Source organism: Hippocampus bargibanti, linkage group LG08, assembly GCF_051943395.1.
Source record: "Hippocampus bargibanti isolate YZ-2025 linkage group LG08, ASM5194339v1, whole genome shotgun sequence".
Classification (NCBI taxonomy): Eukaryota; Metazoa; Chordata; class Actinopteri; order Syngnathiformes; family Syngnathidae; genus Hippocampus; species Hippocampus bargibanti.
Window position 1 is genome coordinate 1960001 of NC_142741.1, and position 19690 is coordinate 1979690.

The following is a 19690-nucleotide window of genomic DNA, read 5'->3' on the forward strand; positions in this document are numbered from 1 at the left end:
GAAAGGCACTTAGAAATTAAATATGTGATTATTATTATTATTATTATTATTATTATTATTATTATTTTATGTGGCCCACCCATGCAGATCATATGCTTATTTTTCATCAATACAATACATATTGCATGTGATCATCTGCAGCCAATGATGAACAAGTGGGCGTGTCACAAAGAATTGACACTTTGAGCCATTGTCAGAGATGTTCAATCGGACACTGTGGACAAAGGCTCGGACCCAGAAAGATTGTCTTTTACTGCCGGCAGGAGACGCAGTCATTCATGACAGACGTCTGAATTCTGCAGCTGCAATTTAAGTGATACATTAGTAAAACATAGTTTTCTTGATTAGAATACCACACCTCTTGAGTTCTAAGCACGAACAGCTGTAAGCAATAAAACATTGTCTTTTCCATGAGCTGATAAATGTGTAACCTGGCTAATGAGCTCTTCCTGTGAAGGAGTTTCAAGTCGTAAATTGCTTTGGTGATAGTTTCCCAAGTCCTAAATTCTGTCCAAGGGCAGATCTCCTATATGAAGATGACAGCTTAACAAACTGTGTGTGTTGACCTCAGATTGACCCCAGGTTGTCTGTGCTTCAATTGTGTATTGGAGTCACACATGTTGACTAAGCATGTAACAGCATGACACTTTTAAATATGATAACTTCTTATTCTCCATCAGCCGTTCATAGTTTGTGGTTGCATTCACCATTTAAACAACCAGTAGAAGCAATTTGGATACTTTCACTGACTGATTGTCTCCATCGCCCATCAGGTGAGTCGTCTGCTCATTCTGGGCGGAGCCAACGTCAATTACCGCACGGAAGTGCTGAACAACGCGCCGGTCATCTGCGTCCAGTGCCACCTTGGCCATTTGGAAATCGCCTCCTTGCTGCTGGAGTTCGGAGCCAGTATGGAGGTGGTGTCGGAAAATGGAATGAATCCGCTGTGCTACTCGGCGGCCGCGGGGCACCTCGGTCTCGTCGTGATGCTCTGCAAGCGGGGCGCCAAGGTCAGCGGATGCGCATTTTTTTTGCAGGATGTCGTGATTTTTAAACCCGGGACAGCTTATGTTATACGTTTACCTACTGTATTTTCCGGTGTATAAGGCGCACCACCAATGAATGGTGTATTTTGAAACGTTTTGCAAATATAAGGCACACCGGACTATAAGGCACACCACCAATGAATGAAAAAAAAGTTTTCCAAATATAATATGTCAATATATAAAAGTTTCCAAATATATAATTATAATTTTACATTAACGACAGAGAGAGAGAGTGACAAAATGGATAGAAAACAGTGAAATGTGGACTAGTTTCAACTTTGATAGTTCAAAGGCAGAGTCTAGACTGCAAGGTTAAAATTCCCATCAATCAGGCTCCACAAATAACCCGCACAAGCCATCTGTACACTTGATGCAAAAAGTTATCAACCCAGCTAAACAGAACATAATTGATGAGGAACAAGGTAAAATTATGGCAGAGAAAGCACCTACAATGGATGGCATCATTCCTCAAGATGGTGAAAGAAGAAGGCGACGTTCCTCATCGAGTGTTTAATGCTGATGAAACCGGCCACTCCATTCCATCAAGCCATCAATGGGTAAGGTAAGGTAAAAAACAAAGTTATATAAAACCACTTTATTATACAGTACAGTTTATTTATTTAATTATAAGACCATAGCACATTTATTATACATAAAATAGGGTATATTTTGTGTAGTTTTAAGGCGTATTTAGTCGAAAATTATGTTTTATGGGGATCTGGGAACGGATTATTCTCATTTTAATAGTTTCCCAAGGGAAATTATTTTTTGGAATACACACCTTTGTCCTTACACACTCCTTATACTACCTTGCGTATTTGTCGTTCATGTACCGTTACTCAACCATTCTTACTTTAGTCTAATATCATATTCCACCCTTCTATCTCGTAGCTGATAGGCCCCTTTTGAAATGATGTCATTCCTGCTTTTGGGTGTGCCTTATACACTTGAAAATACATTTTCTTTGAGGTACTGCTGCATTTCAATATCGATATGAATTTGATGACATATTCAGCTCTACTTTACACCCATTCCTCCTGTGAACGCTGTTGTGGGTTATCTTCATGACTCGCAATGGATACGCACTGACTACATCGACACCCCCCACAGAAAAGTAATCCCGCTAACAAATATTTGTTTGCCAGGTCGACCACGTCGATAAAAGCGGCCAGTGCGCTCTTGTGCACGCCGCTCTCCGTGGGCATCCAGATATTATTCAGTACCTGCTGGAAATGGAATGGAGCGCCGAGGGGGAGCAGCACGATTGCGCGTTGAAGAGCAAAGCCTTGCAACAGGCTTTGATAGGAGCGGCCAGCATGGGACATACACAGGTTTGTTTGTTTTTTTCGGACTCAAAATTGTACCTGAGGGAGTTGAAATTTGCTGAGAGAGAAAAAATAAAATAAAAAAGCATTAGAAGGGTGAATCACGTACATTAGCTTAATGCTAACATTTGATGGGAAATCCCATAGACAGGCTAAAGAAATTAGCATGCATGAAAACACAAAATTGAATGTGTGCTCCCTGAGCACACTGAGGACCACTGTTATTATTATTCAATTATTATATTGTTACTAGTTGGTATGATAGCATTATTGATATGAAAAGCAAATGAGTGACAGCTGATCATCAGACCAGAGTAACCACAGGGAAAATGAAAGTTAGTGGATGCTCTCTGTGCACATATAAATCAAGCCACATAAATAAAAATATTTGATATTGTGTATTTTTTTTTACATGAGTAATTCGTTTTTCACATAATTTTACATGATTTTTTTGAAGTTAGATAATTTAATTACAAAAAAAACCGGAAGAGCCATTTGGGAGCCAAAAGAGCCGGATCTTTTTAGTGAACCGAGCCAAAAGAACCGGCTCCCTACAAAGAGCCAAAATTCCCGTCACTCATGTGTACGCTTTGGCCACACACCAGTTTCACGCCAGTATCACGGCGTCGTATCATTCGTAAACTGTACGGAATTATTGGCTGGACACCTGTCACTCATTGAGTTACATTGCGCATGCGCGCAGCTTAGAGGGAACATTGTCTCCGACAGAAGTGAATTTCCCATTTTTACCTGACATGACCCTCTTAGGACCTCTTCCACCTCCACCACCCCCATGTCATTGTTTGGAGACCTCAAAGTCACAAGGCCTCCCGGTGCGACCGTTCCCATCGCCCATTATTTTCACTCCAAACGAGCGAAGCGTCCTAGCGTTTTATTTGATCTCTTATGCTGAAACCAAGTAGTCATTTATCAAAGTTTCTTTCCCCCCGGCAGGTTGTGAGCAGCTTACTGGCAGTGAATAATGACTACGCCGTGCAAATTGATAGCCACGACACTCTGTGGGGAGAGACAGGTACGTTGTCATCCATCTTTGGACATTATACGCTTTCATTTTAGCGCAAGCTAGCGTTTTATCATTCCGCTTCGCTGTTGCTAGCGGAAGGTCTCAAAAAAACAAATGCGTCTGTTGCGGTTTTATGGCTCCCGCCGCGTTTTTGTGTCGTGTTCTTTCTGGTAAAAGCATTTGCTGTTGTAGCCATGTGGGTTTTTACTTAGAGGTTGTCTCTTCTCTGTGCGATTTGTTTGGAGGCTAACAACACTAGATTATTCTGTTCCACAAAGATTTTTAGATTTGATATCTATTAGTTATCTATTAGCTAAACTCCCATTTAACACGTTCAAATACTGACATCTCAGTGAAAACCAGGCTCTACTTTTATTGTGACGGGATATTTCGTTCCCTTGGATACGGAAGCAATTTGGACGAAGAAGTGCAAAGAAAAAGGTTCTGACGCAATAACAACCTGATAAGTAGTTCTATACAATAAGACATTTTTGAGAATGGAGGTCTGAGTGGTCATTTCGCAGATTTAGTAGCTTGATAATTCAGCGTAATAGTCCTCATTTTCCGTGTCCACAAAGGAAGCGCTCATCAAGATATAGAGCAAGAAAAAAAATTGCCGCTCTTAAGTCCGTGTATTACTTTTTTTGTCGTAAATGCTGAAAACGTGAGTCATCCTGATCAAAGTACAGTGATACCTTGGCTTACGAACGTAATTGGTGCCCAGAGTGTGTAAGGTGAAAAGTGTGTATCCCAAAAATTAATTTCCCATAGGAAACCATTAAAAGGAGAATAATCCGTTCCCAGGTCCCCATAAAACATACTTTTCTACTTTCTAAGACTTAAAACTACACAAAATATACCTTATTTTATGTATAATTAATGTGCTATGGTTTTATAATTAAATAAATAAACTGTACTATATAATAAAGTGGTTTTATTGACCTTTGTGATGGTCGTTGACGGCTTGCTGGAATGGAGCGGCCGGTTTCATCAGCATTAAAAAAAAATCAAAAATAAAACAAGGTTCTTCAAAATAAAACGCGGCATGTCCTCCGTCTTCCCCCCTTCAGCGTTAACGGCAGCCGCCGGGCGAGGCAAGATGGAGGTGTGCGACTTTCTGCTGGACCAAGGGGTGACGGTGCAGCAGGTCAACCGGCGGGGGGTCTCTCCGCTATTTTGCGCCGTCAGGCAAGGCCACTGGCAGGTGAGTGGCCGATGTCGTCTCCGTTTCCACGGCAACCATCGATTCGCAACGTTGCCGCTCCGCTTGATGTTTTTGAACGCTCGGTTGCCTCTTAATAAGCTTGTTTGTAGCAATTCGCTAGCAACCACACGCGCGCACCATGAGCTAAAGTGGCTAACCTTCTCTCCCAACAAGCCAAATTCCGGCGCTGTGTATCTAAAAGCGGACTTATTATAACACAAATAATAATACGTTTGATTTCTAAGCGCCTTTCAAAACTCTCAAGGTCACTTTACAGTCACAGGATATGTTTTTCTGTGGGTGAGCAGCGGCAGCCACACGCACCACTATTCACTCAACCCGGAAGTTACTCAAATACAGAGAAATCTAGCTAGCTAATAGATAGCTAACAAATAGATAGCTAGGCCTTCACTCAACCCGTAAGTAACTCAAATAGATAGATCGCTAACTAGCTAATATATAGCTAATAGACAGCTAGCCAGGCCCTCACTCAACCCGGAAGTAACTAAAATAGATAAAAAGCTAGTTATCTAGTAGATAGCTAACAGATAGCCAGCCAGGCCTTCACTCAACCCGGGAGTAACTCAAATAGATAGAAAGCTAGCTAGCTAATAGATAGCTAACCAGGCCCTCACTCAACCCGGAAGTAACTACAATAGATAGAAAGCTAGCTAGCTAATAGATAGCTAACAGATAGCTAGCCAGGCCTTCACTCAACCCGGAAGTAACTCAGATATAAAGCTAGCTAGCTAATAGATAGCTAACATATAGCTAAATAGGCCTTCCCTCTTCTTCAATTCCACTTCCTGATACAATTCTTGAGCTAACTGTTTTTATTCCGCCGACATGCTCCGTGACGTGTCCGTGTGCCGTATTCTCCCTTAGATTGCGGAGCTCCTGCTTCAGCACGGCGCCGACATTAACGTCAGCGACAAGCAGGGCCGAACGTTACTGATGGTGGCGGCCTGCGAGGGTCACCTGAGCACTGTTGACTTTCTGCTCTCCAAAGGTAAGCCGCAAAGGGGGGCGACTCTGCCTTCGTGGGTCAAAGCACACCCGGGGAAAAGCCACCGTGACAAAAACAAAATGGAAATCAAGACAATAACTGGAAAGAGTACTAAAGGCAAACACCCTGCAACACCTTTAGATGGAAAACAGAATAAAACTCGCATGCATCTATTCTTTATCCTCTGCGTAGAACGACCTCATGTCAATGAGCTCTGTACACCTTCTGTTCAGACTTTCCAATCGATTGGATTGAAATGGATGAGCCTTTGAGTCTCGCAGTGGAGAAATTTACATTTCACAGCAGCAAAAGTGATGAAAGTCAGAGGAAAGGAAAAGAAGAAGTAGAAAAGCAAAATACAGGAGCTGCTGTAAAGGCAGCACTATCTTGACGTAAACAAAAAAAACTAAATAACAAATAATATGACAACACAAAGACACGGACAGTCATTCAATCGAAGCACTTTCTGCACCCTCTTTGTTGTATGAAGCAGTTCTAGATGAAAGAGGAGAGGATCAAAGCGTCCTTTTCACCAATGGATCAAGGACGTCATGGTGGAATGTGCACTTCTGCTACAATCTAAGCTTTGAAATCAAACACGAAGCTGTAGCATGTAGTGACGAAAAGAAATAGTCTCACATCTCCTGTCCCACGTACTGTAAATCCGCTTCAATTCCAAGCCGCGACTCACAGTTCCATATATGCTGTTGCTCCTTTCTTCTCAACGCTGCCGGGCGGGAACGTAATTGTGATTTCGGTTTATGTCTCCAAAAGGTGCGTCTCTGACTTCCATGGACAAGGAGGGTCTGACGGGCCTCAGCTGGGCGTGTTTGAAAGGACATCAGAACGTCGTGCAGCTTCTGGTGGAGAAAGGCTCCGTGATTGACCACACCGATAAAAATGGACGAACTCCCCTCGACCTGGCCGCCTTTTTCGGCGATGCGGAAATCGTACGTGACCGTTCAGTCCCGAAATATACAGTGATACCTTGGCTTATGAACTTAATTAGTTCCCAGACAGAGTGTGTAAGGCGAAAAGTGTGTACCTCAAAAATTCATTTCCCATAGGAAACCCTTAAAATGAGAATAATCTGTTCCCAGGTTCCCATAAAACATCATAAAACATTTTCTACTTTTCTAAGAGTTAAAACTACACAAAATATACCTTATTTTATGTAAAATAAATGTGCTATAGTATTATAATTAAAGAAGTAAACTGTACTGTATAATAAAGTCGTTTTATTTACCTTTATGATGGTCATTGATGGCTTGATGGAATGGAGCGGCCGATTTCATCAGCATTAAACACTTGATGAGGAACGTAGCCTTCTTCTTTCACCATCTTGAGGAATGATCCCTTGTAGGTGCTTTCTCTGCCATAATTTTACCTTGTTCCTCATCAATTGTGTTCTGTTTAGCTGGGTTGATAGGTTTTTGCATCAAGTGTACAGATGGCTTGTGCGGGTTATTTGTGGAGCCTGATTAATAATGATAACAATAATACATTACATTTTAAGTGCCCTACCGAGGTATCACTGTACATGACTGGCCCCGTTTTGAACTCACGCGGCGTCTCCTTCAGGTCCAGTATTTGGTGGAAAGAGGAGCGCTGGTGGAGCATGTGGACTACAGTGGCATGCGGCCTCTGGATCGAGCCATCGGATGTCGGAATACGTCGGTGGTGGTCACGTTGTTGAAGAAAGGGGCCAAGCTGGGTAGGATTTTTATCTTCTTTTATTTTCACGATGAATGTCCAAGATGTAAATCTTCAAGATGGAAACGATGACTAAGCAATTCATCATTTCAACCCGTTACATCATTAATGAACTCTCTTCACGTTTCAGTTTTTGTCTTGAAATAGCAAAGCAACTTCTTGACATGCACCTGCACCGATGAATTTGGTTTCCAGGTTGACTTAAAGGACAACCGACACCTCCTGACAAGTTGTGTCCATAATTTGTAAAATCTCTTCAAACGACTTCTACTGAGTGTATTTTACAAAGATTCCACCGCATATAGCTGTATTTTACGTTTTAAGACTCACACTGAATATTCAGGAAGTCTTGTTTTTGAGTTGGTGACGATTCCTCACGTGACGTCACGGAGGGAACGCCCCTGACCGAGAAAGTGACACACAATGCATTTTTGGTACTTTGTTTGGTCTGAAAATTTCATGTTGATGGCGAAATTAGAAGGAATAACGCCATGGTGAATCGTTGCGTGTGTCACCGAGACTACTATTTGATACTAGTTGACACAAATTCCCAGCAGACAAATCAGCCCATTTCCAACGGAGCTTGGGCGCCATCTTGTGCATTTTCCGGGACGCTACATTGGAGTCCTCAGAATGATCCGGAAGGACTTCTTTAATCGATTGCAAACATGTATGCTTTCCTCTTCAGAACTATTTGAATCATATTCATAACTGGATGAGTCACAAGAAAGCATCTTCTCTGAATCTGAACTCTCTGAAGCCATTGTTTTGATTCTGGAGCATGGCAGTTTGTGAAGGAGTATCCTGGCGTGACGTCACGAACAAGGGGGCGGAACCTTCTGAAACTCGGCATCTCCGACGTCATTTTGAAGTAGATTTAGGACACTTGAAGTCATTTTTATTGGTGTTTTGCATTTGACTAAAAATATCAGCCTGCGTGTTTGGCGTATTTTAGATGTTATAAAACGTTTTTCTGATATCAGTTAGTAAACAAAAAAAATGGTGTCGGTTGTCCTTTAAACTTTGCCTCGTATCAAAAGTTTCTGCTTGCAAAATTAACCCAATCATACAACTGACCGCTCATATCTCAAAATGTCACTCATATCTCAAGACAGCACTGCTTCGCAACCCAAAACAAAAAATGGGTTTCTGTTTGTTTTTTTTTTTTTTAAGAACCCAGAAGTTACCAAATATGGTTACTCACCCCCGCCCACCTTCAAACAGAAAATTCCATCATAAATGAAGGGGAAAAAAATTCTAAGACAAAAACAAATCAAATACAGTCTTGTGTGTACGTGTCTTAACATTTTTGCCAAATTTGGTCCTGAGAATGTCGATAAAAATCACTGGCTTCGGTCTTTTGTTTGCGCAGTATCTCGCGGCGCTCAAAATAAGATCACGCTAATTTTTGTGGAATGCGTCACAAAAACACGCCATCCGTTCACTTGCATGTTGCTTCCTCGTGTGGCGCTCAGCTAAGTTTAGAACGCGTCTTATCGCCGTCACGAACTCTGCGGAACTTTACAACTTTCTCTCAGCATGTTTGTTTGCATGACGTGAAAGTCTTTCAAAGCAGCGATTCTTAAAACTTCACAACACCTCAAAGTACTTTTTTTTTTTTACATTGCTGTCAGCCGCACGGTTAGCATGATGTGACTGGACACAAATATTGATGGATTAATATGAAGATGGATTTCAAAAATATTTAATTTCAAGATTAATTTGAAGAATAATTAAAAACATATTTAATTTCAAAGTTAATTTGAAGATTAATTAATGTTTAATTTTAAGATTAATATTAAGATTAATTTCACTAATATTTCATCTCACCATTAATTTAGATAATATGTAATTATGAGATTAATATTAAGATTAATTTCACTATAATTTAATGTCACCATTAGTTTAACTAATGTGTAAATATAAGATTAATTTTTAGATTAATTTCAAAAATAATTACTTTTGAAATGAATATTAAGATTAATTTAAAAATGTTTAATTTCAAGATTAATTTTAAAATTAATTTCATTAATATTTAATTATAAGATTAATATTATGATTAATTTAAAAAATAATTGATTTTAAGATGAATATTAAGATGAATTAAAAAATATTTAATTTCAAGATTAATTTTATTAATATTTAATTATAAGATTAATATTAACCTTAATTAAAACAATTTAAGATTAATTTAAGACATGGAATTTCAAGATTAATTTTAAGATTAATTTAATTATTTCCAAAGCATGTAATTTCAATATTGATTTAATTAATATTTAATTTTAAGATTAATAAGAAGATTAATTTCAAAAATATTTGATTTCAAGATCAATTTTAAGATTAATGTAACTAATATTTAATGTTAAGATTATTATTCAGATTCATTTAAAAAATATTTAATTTCAAGATTAATTTTAATACTGTATAAATTAATAATTAATTTAAAGATTAAATATTAAAAAAAATTAATTTCAAGATTTAATGTAAGATTAATATTAAGATTCTTTTCACAAATATTACATTTCAAGATTAATTTAAACATTAATTAAATTAATATTTAATTTAAAGATTAATATGAGAATTAATTTAAAAATATTTCATTTTAAGATTAATTGTAAGATTAATATTAAGATTCATTTAAAAATATTTAATTTCAAGATTAATTTTAACATTAATTAAATTAATATTTAATTTAAAGATTAATATTAAGATTAATTTAAAAATATTTAATTTCAAAGTTAATGTAAGATTAATATTAAGATTCATTTTCAAAAATATAAAATTTCAAGATGAATTTTAAAATTAATTAAATTAATGTTTAATTTAAAGATTAATATTAAGATTCATTTCAAAAATATTTAATTTTAAGATTAATTGTAAGATTAATATTAAGATTCATTTTAAAAATATTTAATTTCAAGATTAATTTTAACATTAATTAAATTAATATTTAATATTAAGATTAATTTAAAAATATTTAATTTCAAGATTAATTGTAAGATTAATATTAAGATTCATTTAAAAAATATGACATTTCAAGATTAATTTTAACATTAATTAAAATTAATATTTAATATTATGATTAATTTAAAAATACTTAATTTCAAGATTAATTGTAAGATTAATATTAAGATTAATTTCAAAAATCGAAATATTATAAATATTATGAAATAAAAATAGTAATATTTGTAAATAATAATAATATTCATCATCATCATCAATATTATTTTTAATGTTAAGATGAATTTAATTAAGATGAATGTTAAGATGAGTTTAATTATTTAATTTTAAGATGACTTTTTATGATTAAAAAAGTAAATAATTCCAACAATTATTCTTAATGGTAAAATGTAAAGGCTAGTATGGGCCGAATGAAAGAACTTTCCCTGCTGCGGTTGTCCTCGTCTGACCACACTTTTGACAATGGCTGCTTGAAAACAACTTTGGATAATGTGCGTGACCTCAACCTTTCTCCCCTCTGCTAACTCTTTCCCAACCCGCCGCCACTAAACTAAAGGTCACAGAACGTCTCCTTACGATCGATCAGGTACAATCTTTAGGTAACTTTACAAACCGTGACAATTTGCAATCAAATCAGCAAATAACCTCGACGCTAGCGACCTAGTAACTAACATCTTGTCTGGTTTATTCGTCTCTCTCCCCAAGGCAACGCCGCTTGGGCCATGGCCACCTCCAAGCCTGACATCCTCATCATCTTGCTTCAGAAGCTCATGGAGGAAGGGAACTTACTTTACAAGGTACGCTCGGAGAACACGTTGCTTGTTTTGACGCCGCTTCTGGTTTTCACATTAACTCATTCACCGCCACACCATGTGCAAAAATGTGTCCACGCCAGTGCCAGTGCCAGGGCTTTTGTCACTTTTTTTGGGACTACATCAACATTCAATGAGAGTCTAAAAAAACGTAGATTATCTTCTTTCATCAGAAAAACAAAAAACAGTTAATTGCTAAGTTATATGGGTTTGGAGTTATATGAGTTTGAAATGGGGGCAGCTGTACGAAATACAATACAATACACATTTTGATTTATATAGCGCTTTACCAACAGCTGAAGCTGTAATACGTGCCATTCAAAACTCAAGAACATAACTAATAGCTAGTTAGATAGCTAGCTATAGAGCTAGTAGCTAGCGAGCTAGCTTTACATTATACTACTTAGCACATTCAACTAGCGAGCTAATAGATAGCTACTAATAATACAGTGTATTTATAAGCACCATTCAAAATTCTCAAGGCTAGACAGATACATAGCGATAGAGCTAATAGCTAGCTAGCTTTACAATTTGCTACTTAGCACATTCAACTAGCGAGCTAATAGATAGCTACTAATAATACAGTGTATTTATAAGCACCATTCAAAACTCTCAAGGCTCGATAGATACATAGCTATAGAGCTAATAGCTAGCTAGCTTTACAATATACTACTTAGCACATTCAACTAGAGAGCTAATAGATAGCTACTAATAATACAGTGTATTTATAAGCACCATTCAAAACTCTCAAGGCTCGATAGATACATCTGGGACGAGCGGACGCTGGCGCGCTTTGGCTGCCGCTGCTTTCCCGCGTAATGTTTTTTACCTGTTTTTTACCTTCTTTTAGCCTTTTAAACCTCTTTTTAGCTTTTTTTATGGTTCACGAACCTCTGGAATTACCAGACAGTCACCAAACGAACGTTGGCTATCGATCCATCTCATGATTCCGGTCGCTTATCCGGATCACTGACGAAGCCGCGTTATCATCTCCACCCACCTGTTCCCGCTGTCGAGGGCTACCTGGCCGCTGCCTCCCTCTGGGTGTTGCTGGTGAATATCATGGCGCTTCTCCATCGACCTGTTGGGCGGCTACAGTACTCGGCGGCGGAGCTGCTGAAGTTCCGCTCCCGATGGACGAGCGTGCCACCGGCGATTCTCCGGTTTCCGGAAATCGCTCGTCGCCCTTCACGGAGGTATATCCACCGCGGATCACGTCGAGGCTTTCACCTCGATGGCTCCAAGGATATCACCTCCCTGTGGTCATCCGTCCGCCAGCCGCGCAGAGGGAGTAGCCGCACGATCGACCACCGTATGTTAGCCGGCCTGGCTAGGTCGGCTAATGCGCCTCGTCGTGGGGACGCCACCAGCGTCAACTTCGGCCTCCTCAACGTCCGCTCGCTTACGGGAAAGGGGTGTCTTATCCAAGACATTCTAATTGACCGTAAGCTTGACTTTTTTTGTATAACTGAGACTTGGCAAACGGCGGGAGACTTCTCCGAGCTCAATGGCGCAACTCCACCAGGCTTTGTTTACATTGCTAAGCCCCGCCTCTCAGGCCGCGGAGGTGGACTTGCAATACTTTACCGCAAGAACTGGAGAATCCTTCAAGTTTCTATCCAGGAAACCCAATCTTTTGAATGTCTTGCGTGTAAAATTTCTGGACCCTCACCCACCATCATAGCCACTGTATACCGTGCACCAAAACCACATTGTGACTTTCTAAAAGAATTCTCTGAGGTCCTCACACACCTCTCCACCCTGTCACCGAATGTAATTATTCTCGGAGACTTCAACATCCACATGGACAATTCCACTCTTCCCCTCACTAAAGACTTCACCTCCTCACTCGACAGCCTTGGTCTGCACCAATTCTCGGATTTTCCCACCCACATAAAAGGCCACACCCTGGACCTCATCTGCATGTCTGGCCTTACCCCTAAGAATTGCACAGCTGATGAAATCCCTATAACAGACCATTTCCTGGTTTCATTCAATGTTTCCATCACTCTCTCTCTCCCCAAATCACCCCGTGTCATCACATATCGCAACATCAAGGACATCAACGTTGCCACCCTTGCTGAGATGATTGCCACCCTGACTCTGGACCACAACTCTTCTCCTGATGAACTTGTCTCCCGGTACAACGCGGACCTCACGAACACCCTCAACGCCCTTGCTCCTGTAAAGTCCCGGTCTGTTCAATTTACCCGACCTGCACCCTGGTTCACCCCCCATCTCCGCTCCATCAAGACAAAGACTCGCCAACTTGAAAGACTTTACAGAAAGTCCGGGCTCACTATCCACAAGGACATGTATGCAACTCACCTTACCCTTTATAAGGACTCTATCTCACGCGCAAAATCGCTTTATTACTCTGGACTCATTGATTCAAATTCTGGTAACTCACGGGCCCTCTTTTCCCTCTATCACAAAATCACACAATCTCCTATCTCTCTCCCCTCACACTTTTATTCCTCTGAGACATGCAACACTCTGCTGATGTTTTTTAGCGAAAAGATCAACAAAATCCATCAGCACCTCGGGTCCTCTGTCCACCCCCCTTCTCCCAGCCTTTCTACTCCTTCCAAACTTTTTTCCGCTTTTGCACTCCCCCATCCCTCTATAATCTCAGACATTATCACTAAATCCAAGAACTCCTCCTGTCAACTCGACCCCCTCCCCACTATCCTTATCAAGTCCTGCCTACCCTCTCTTCTCCCATTTATTTCTACTATTATTCACTCCTCATTATCAACTGGAATTGTTCCTATCCCACTCAAAACCGCAGCTGTCACTCCAATCTTGAAAAAACCTGGCTCAGACCCAAACGATTTCAATAACCTACGTCCAATTTCCCACCTTCCATTCATCGCCAAAATTCTTGAAAAGACAGTTGTTTCCCAGCTTCACTCACACCTCACTCACAATAACCTCTACGAACAATTCCAGTCTGGTTTCCGCCCCCGCCACAGTACTGAATCGGCTCTCATAAAAATCACGAATGATCTTTTTATGGCAGCCGATGCCGGTTCACTCTCCATCCTCATTCTTCTCGACCTGACCTCAGCTTTTGACACCATTTCCCACCCTATCCTTCTCGACAGAGTCTGGGTGTCATCCTCGATAGCTCACTTTCCTTTCACTCCCATATTAATAACATTACTCGGTCTGCTTATTTCCACCTCCGTAATATTAACCGTCTCCGTCCCTCGCTCACCCCTCACTCCGCTGCTATCCTTATCCACAGTCTTGTCACCTCCCGCATCGATTATTGCAACGCACTTCTCTTCGGTGTCAATCAGAAATTTCTCCATAAACTCCAACTCGTCCAAAATTCTTCAGCCCGGATCATCGCCAAAACCCCCTCCTTTCACCACATCACCCCTGTACTCCAGCAACTCCACTGGCTACCGGTTAAACATCGTATCGAATTCAAAATACTTCTGTTTACTTTCAAAGCCATCCATAACCTTGCTCCTCCCTATCTTTCTGACCTGCTTCAAATCTCTGTTCCCTCTCGGTCCCTCAGATCCTCATCCTCCCTTCACCTCTATGTGCCCTCTGCCCGTCTCACCACGATGGGATGCAGAGCTTTCAGCCGCTCTGCTCCCAAACTCTGGAATTCACTCCCACCCAACATCCGTAATATTGACTCCCTCCCTATTTTCAAGGCTCATCTCAAAACCCATTTGTTTAAAATTGCTTTCAATGTCTAATTCTCTCTGCTATTTTATTATTTATCATTTTACTTATGGTTTTATTGTTATGTGCTGTGTTCTATTGTTTTTATTGTAAAGTGTCCTTGGGTGTCTTGAAAGGCGCTTGAAATAAAATGTATTATTATTATTATACATAGCTATAGAGCTAATAGCTAGCTAGCTTTAGATTATACTACTTAGCACATTCAACTAGCGAGCTAATAGATAGCTACTAATAATACGGTGTATTTATAAGCACCATTCAAAACTCTCAAGGCTAGATGGATACATAGCGATAGAGCTAATAGCTAGCTAGCTTTACAATATACTACTTAGCACATTCAACTAGCGAGCTAATAGATAGCTACTAATAATACTGTGTATTTATAAGCACCATTCAAAACTCTCAAGGCTCGATAGATACATAGCTATAGAGCTAATAGCTAGCTAGCTTTAGATTATACTACTTAGCACATTCAACTAGCGAGCTAATAGATAGCGACTAATAATACAGTGTATTTATAAGCACCATTCAAAACTCTCAAGGCTAGATGGATACATAGCGATAGAGCTCATAGCTAGCTAGCTTTACAATTTGTTACTTAGCACATTCAACTAGCGAGCTAATAGATAGCTACTAATAATACGGTGTATTTATAAGCACCATTCAAAACTCTCAAGGCTAGATGGATACATAGCGATAGAGCTAATAGCTAGCTAGCTTTACAATATACTACTTAGCACATTCAACTAGCGAGCTAATAGATAGCTACTAATAATACAGTGGATTTATAAGCACCATTCAAAACTCTCAAGGCTCGATAGATACATAGCGATAGAGCTAATAGCTAGCTAGCTTTACATTATACTACTTAGCACATTCAACTAGCGAGCTAATAGATAGCTACTAATAATACGGTGTATTTATAAGCACCATTCAAAACTCTCAAGGCTAGATGGATACATAGCGATAGAGCTAATAGCTAGCTAGCTTTACATTATACTACTTAGCACATTCAACTAGCGAGCTAATAGATAGCTACTAATAATACGGTGTATTTATAAGCACCATTCAAAACTCTCACGGCTCGATAGATACATAGCTATAGAGCTAATAGCTAGCTAGCTTTAGATTATACTACTTAGCACATTCAACTAGCGAGCTAATAGATAGCTACTAATAATACTGTACTCCATCTTTGCGAGATGGACAAGGTGGTGATGCGGTTTTTGACCCCGTCCCCCTTCCAAGAGGCTCCTTCCTCATATTTGTACCTTCATGCGTCCTCCAGAAAGGCAAGATGAAGGAAGCGGCTCAGAGGTACCAGTACGCTTTGAGGAAGTTTCCCAGGGAGGGTTTCGGAGACGACCTGAAGGCCTTCAAAGACCTGAGGGTCTCCCTTTACCTCAACCTCTCCCGCTGCCGGAGAAAAACCAACGTGAGATGTTTTTCATTATTTTTTTATGATCTTCCTTTTTTTGAAGAAAAAAAAAGGATGTGAATTAACAACAAGTGGCTTGATTGTCGCAGGACTTTGGGATGGCTGAGGAGTTTGCGACAAAAGCCCTGGAGCTGAAACCCAAATCCTATGAAGCTTATTATGCCCGCGCACGAGCCAAAAGAAGCAGCAGGTAAACCACCAGCCAGTTAGACAGCTAACAGCTAGATAGCTACCTAATGGATAGCTCATAAATAGCTAATACATAGCCAGATAGTCAACAGCTAGCCAGCTAACAGCCAGCCAGCTAACAGCTAGATTGCTAGCTAATGAATAGCTAATACATTGCTCATAGATAGCCAGATAGCCAACAGCTAGCCATCTAACAGCCAGCCAGCTAGACAGCTAACAGCTAGATAGCTACCTAATAGATAGCTAATAGGTAGCCAGATAGCCAACAGCTAGCCAGCTAATGTGACAAGTTAAAAAGTACCTTATGTAGTATTTTGGTTACAGGTAAAGCATATCGCATGGTTACACTGGTTTACAGCGCAACGCTAACAGCCAGCCAGATAGACATCTAACAGCTAGCTAGCTACCTAATAAATAGCTAATAGATAGTCAGCCAACAGCCAGCCAGCTGGACGGCTAATAGGTAGATAGCTACCTAATAGATAGCTAATATATAGCCAGATTGCCAGCTAACAGCTAACTGGCTACCTAATGGATAGCTAATAAATAGCTAATAGATAGCCAGATAACCAACAGCTAGCCAGCCAACAGCCAGCCAGTTGGACGGCTAATAGCTTGCCAGCTAAATAGCTAATAGCTAACAGTATATTTCCATCTAGTGGTGAAAAGTGAAATTACGCCCCCAAAAATGGCGATTCATTGCAAATCCAAGCAACGTGTCTTGCAGGCAGTTTGCTGCCGCTTTGTGCGACCTGCACGACGCCGCCAAGTTGTGTCCCAACAACCGCGAGATCCGTCGCTTGCTGGCCCGCGTGGAGGACGAATGTAAGCAGACGCAACGGGCGCAGACCGCCAAGGTCACCCCCGAGGGAGCGTCGGGGGGCAACGACGTCGGCGGCCCGGAGGAAGACGACGAGGAAGACGAGCGGGCGCGCTGCCGCTCGCTGGGGAACGACGCCGCTCAGCACCCGGCGGGCCGGCGCTACCCCCGAGACCACCCGCAGGGCCTCCTTTTGCGGCCCGCCAAGCAGGCCCAAATCGTCAAGACCAGCTGTCACGGAGCCAAAAGCCAGTTGGCTCCGTCCAGCCCCTCACCGTCACTGATGGACGCGGAGACGCCCGACGAGGCGCTCTACGGGAACCGCGTGACCCCGACGGTCACGACCCGCGGGAACCAGGCGCCGTCTTTTCCGTCCAAAGCCGCCCCGGCGCACTCGGACGTGGACTCCGGGGGGAACATGCGCGTGTCCGCTTCCAGCGGCAGCCTATCGGACAGCGGCAAGATGGCCGCCGACGTCAAGTCCAAAGCGTCCGGCGCCGAGTACAAACCCAGACCCTTTATGGGGGTCACCGACAAAACGGCGCGCTTCCTGCCGCAAAACCCGGCGCCGGCCTCGCGCGCTTGGATCGACCACTCCGACGACGACGACGACGATTTCGGGAAAATCTCCGCTTACCGCGAGCAGCGCAGGCCGCCGCCGTTACACAACGGGGGGCCGCACGCCGCCGCCGCCGCCGCATACTCGGACAAATTCATCTGCTACAAAGACGCTAAGTCCCTAGCCAATCCCGGGCAAGCCTTGCACATCACGTCCATCAAACCAAAGCGATCCTTTATCGAGTCCAACGTGTAGTTCCCGCCCGTCCGCCGCGCCTTGCGTTACAAAACAAACCTCGACCGAAAGGATGACAGCCAAAGTTGGTCATTCCTCGCCTTTCATTCGACAAACTATTCACTTCTTGGTTTGTGTACAGTGAGACCTCGGTTTACCAACCCCTTGTCTTAAGAACTTTTTGCTTTACGAACGTTACATTTATGAAAATGTAACCTTGGCATACAAACTGCCACAATGAGTGATGTGTCGTTCGCGAACAAGGCCGTTCTTCTAACAACAAAATGGCAGCCGGCTCGTTTTGGTCCTCTATTCCCCGCCCCCAGTCGTCGGTTAAAGCCACGTGATTGGTCAAGAACGCAGCAGTGGGGGTGTTACAGACGTAGAGAGAGTGAAGCCGTTCTCCAAAAAAAGAACATGGCTGCCGACATTTTTTTTTTTTGTTCCCTATTCCCCGCCCCCAGTCGTCGGTTAAAGTCACGTGATTGGTCACGAAAGCAGCAGTGAGGGGAGGTGGTTTAAACATTAAAGACACATGCAGACGACAGAGACAGTAACAAAATGGATAGAAAACAGTGACATTTGGACTCGTTTCAACTTTGATCGTTCAAAGGCAGAGTGTAGACTGCAAGGTTAAAATTCCCATCAATCAGGCTCCACAATCTGTACACTTGATGCAAAAAGCGATCAACCCAGCTAAACGGAACACAATTGATGAGGAACAAGGTAAAATTATCGCAGAGAAAGCACCTACAAGGGATCATTCCTCAAGATGGTGAAAGAAGAAGGTTACAGTACAGTTTATGAGACTAATAAAGAGACTAATAAAGGCAAATCCAATCCAATCCAATTTCTTTAATTATAATACCATAGCACATTTATTATACATAAAATAAGGTATACTTTGTGTACTTTTACGGCTAAGAAAATTTTGTATGGGAACCTGGGAATGGATTATTCTCATTTTCATGGTTTCCTATGGGAAATTAATTTTTGGGATACACACTTTTCGCCTTACACACTCTGTTTGGGAACCAATTAAGTTCGTAAGCCAAGGTATCACTGTACTCGGACTTTAGGGTGAATGGCTTGAACGCAGCATGTGGGCAGGTGGTGCGGAACCCCCTCCACCCTCAATCTCCATTCTCCGGCAGTTCTTTAGTCACATTCGGTTAAATAAAGTCAACCCGTAAAAATCGGGATTATATCACCCCAAAGACCAAACATAACCGCCATTTTTTTCCCCTGTGCGGCGTATTGATTTACATCCCGATCGTTGTTTAAATTGTGTTCAATGTTCTCTAGAGGGGGAAAAAATGGACGCCTGTGTATGTGTGTGTGTACGTTTGTTTAAATACGTTTGTACATTAACAAAGTTGAACGTCTTTTTTTTTCTCTACTTGCTTGTTGTTGCTGTCGAGATTAATTTATTATTTACCAATGGCTTCAGTGTAAGCAAATATATTTCATATGGTTATTTTTGCACAGCTAAACCCCGCCCGAGACATTTAAAATGAAGTGCATGCTTACGTTCAATGCCATGTTATTTTTTGTGTGTGTGTTTTTTTCATCAGTATTGTTATCGCATACTGTAATGGAGTTTTGCTACCATGGCAACCACGGGAGAGAAATAAAGACACCCCCCCCACCCACA

General features: G+C 41.2%; 1 protein-coding gene across 1 annotated transcript in view; it reads left to right on the top strand.

The window, feature by feature from the left end:
* tanc1b (tetratricopeptide repeat, ankyrin repeat and coiled-coil containing 1b) overlaps window positions 1–19690 on the top strand; it is an 83714-nt gene extending 64024 nt beyond the window's left edge. Inside the window, exons 16-26 of the mRNA XM_089002127.1 lie at window positions 774–1010; window positions 2192–2377; window positions 3326–3404; window positions 4466–4599; window positions 5485–5608; window positions 6380–6555; window positions 7187–7319; window positions 10985–11076; window positions 16085–16231; window positions 16324–16424; window positions 17151–19690. Coding sequence (XP_088858253.1) covers window positions 774–1010; window positions 2192–2377; window positions 3326–3404; window positions 4466–4599; window positions 5485–5608; window positions 6380–6555; window positions 7187–7319; window positions 10985–11076; window positions 16085–16231; window positions 16324–16424; window positions 17151–18057 — 2316 coding nt within the window. The 3' untranslated portion in view covers window positions 18058–19690. The remainder of the gene's footprint in view (window positions 1–773; window positions 1011–2191; window positions 2378–3325; window positions 3405–4465; window positions 4600–5484; window positions 5609–6379; window positions 6556–7186; window positions 7320–10984; window positions 11077–16084; window positions 16232–16323; window positions 16425–17150) is intronic.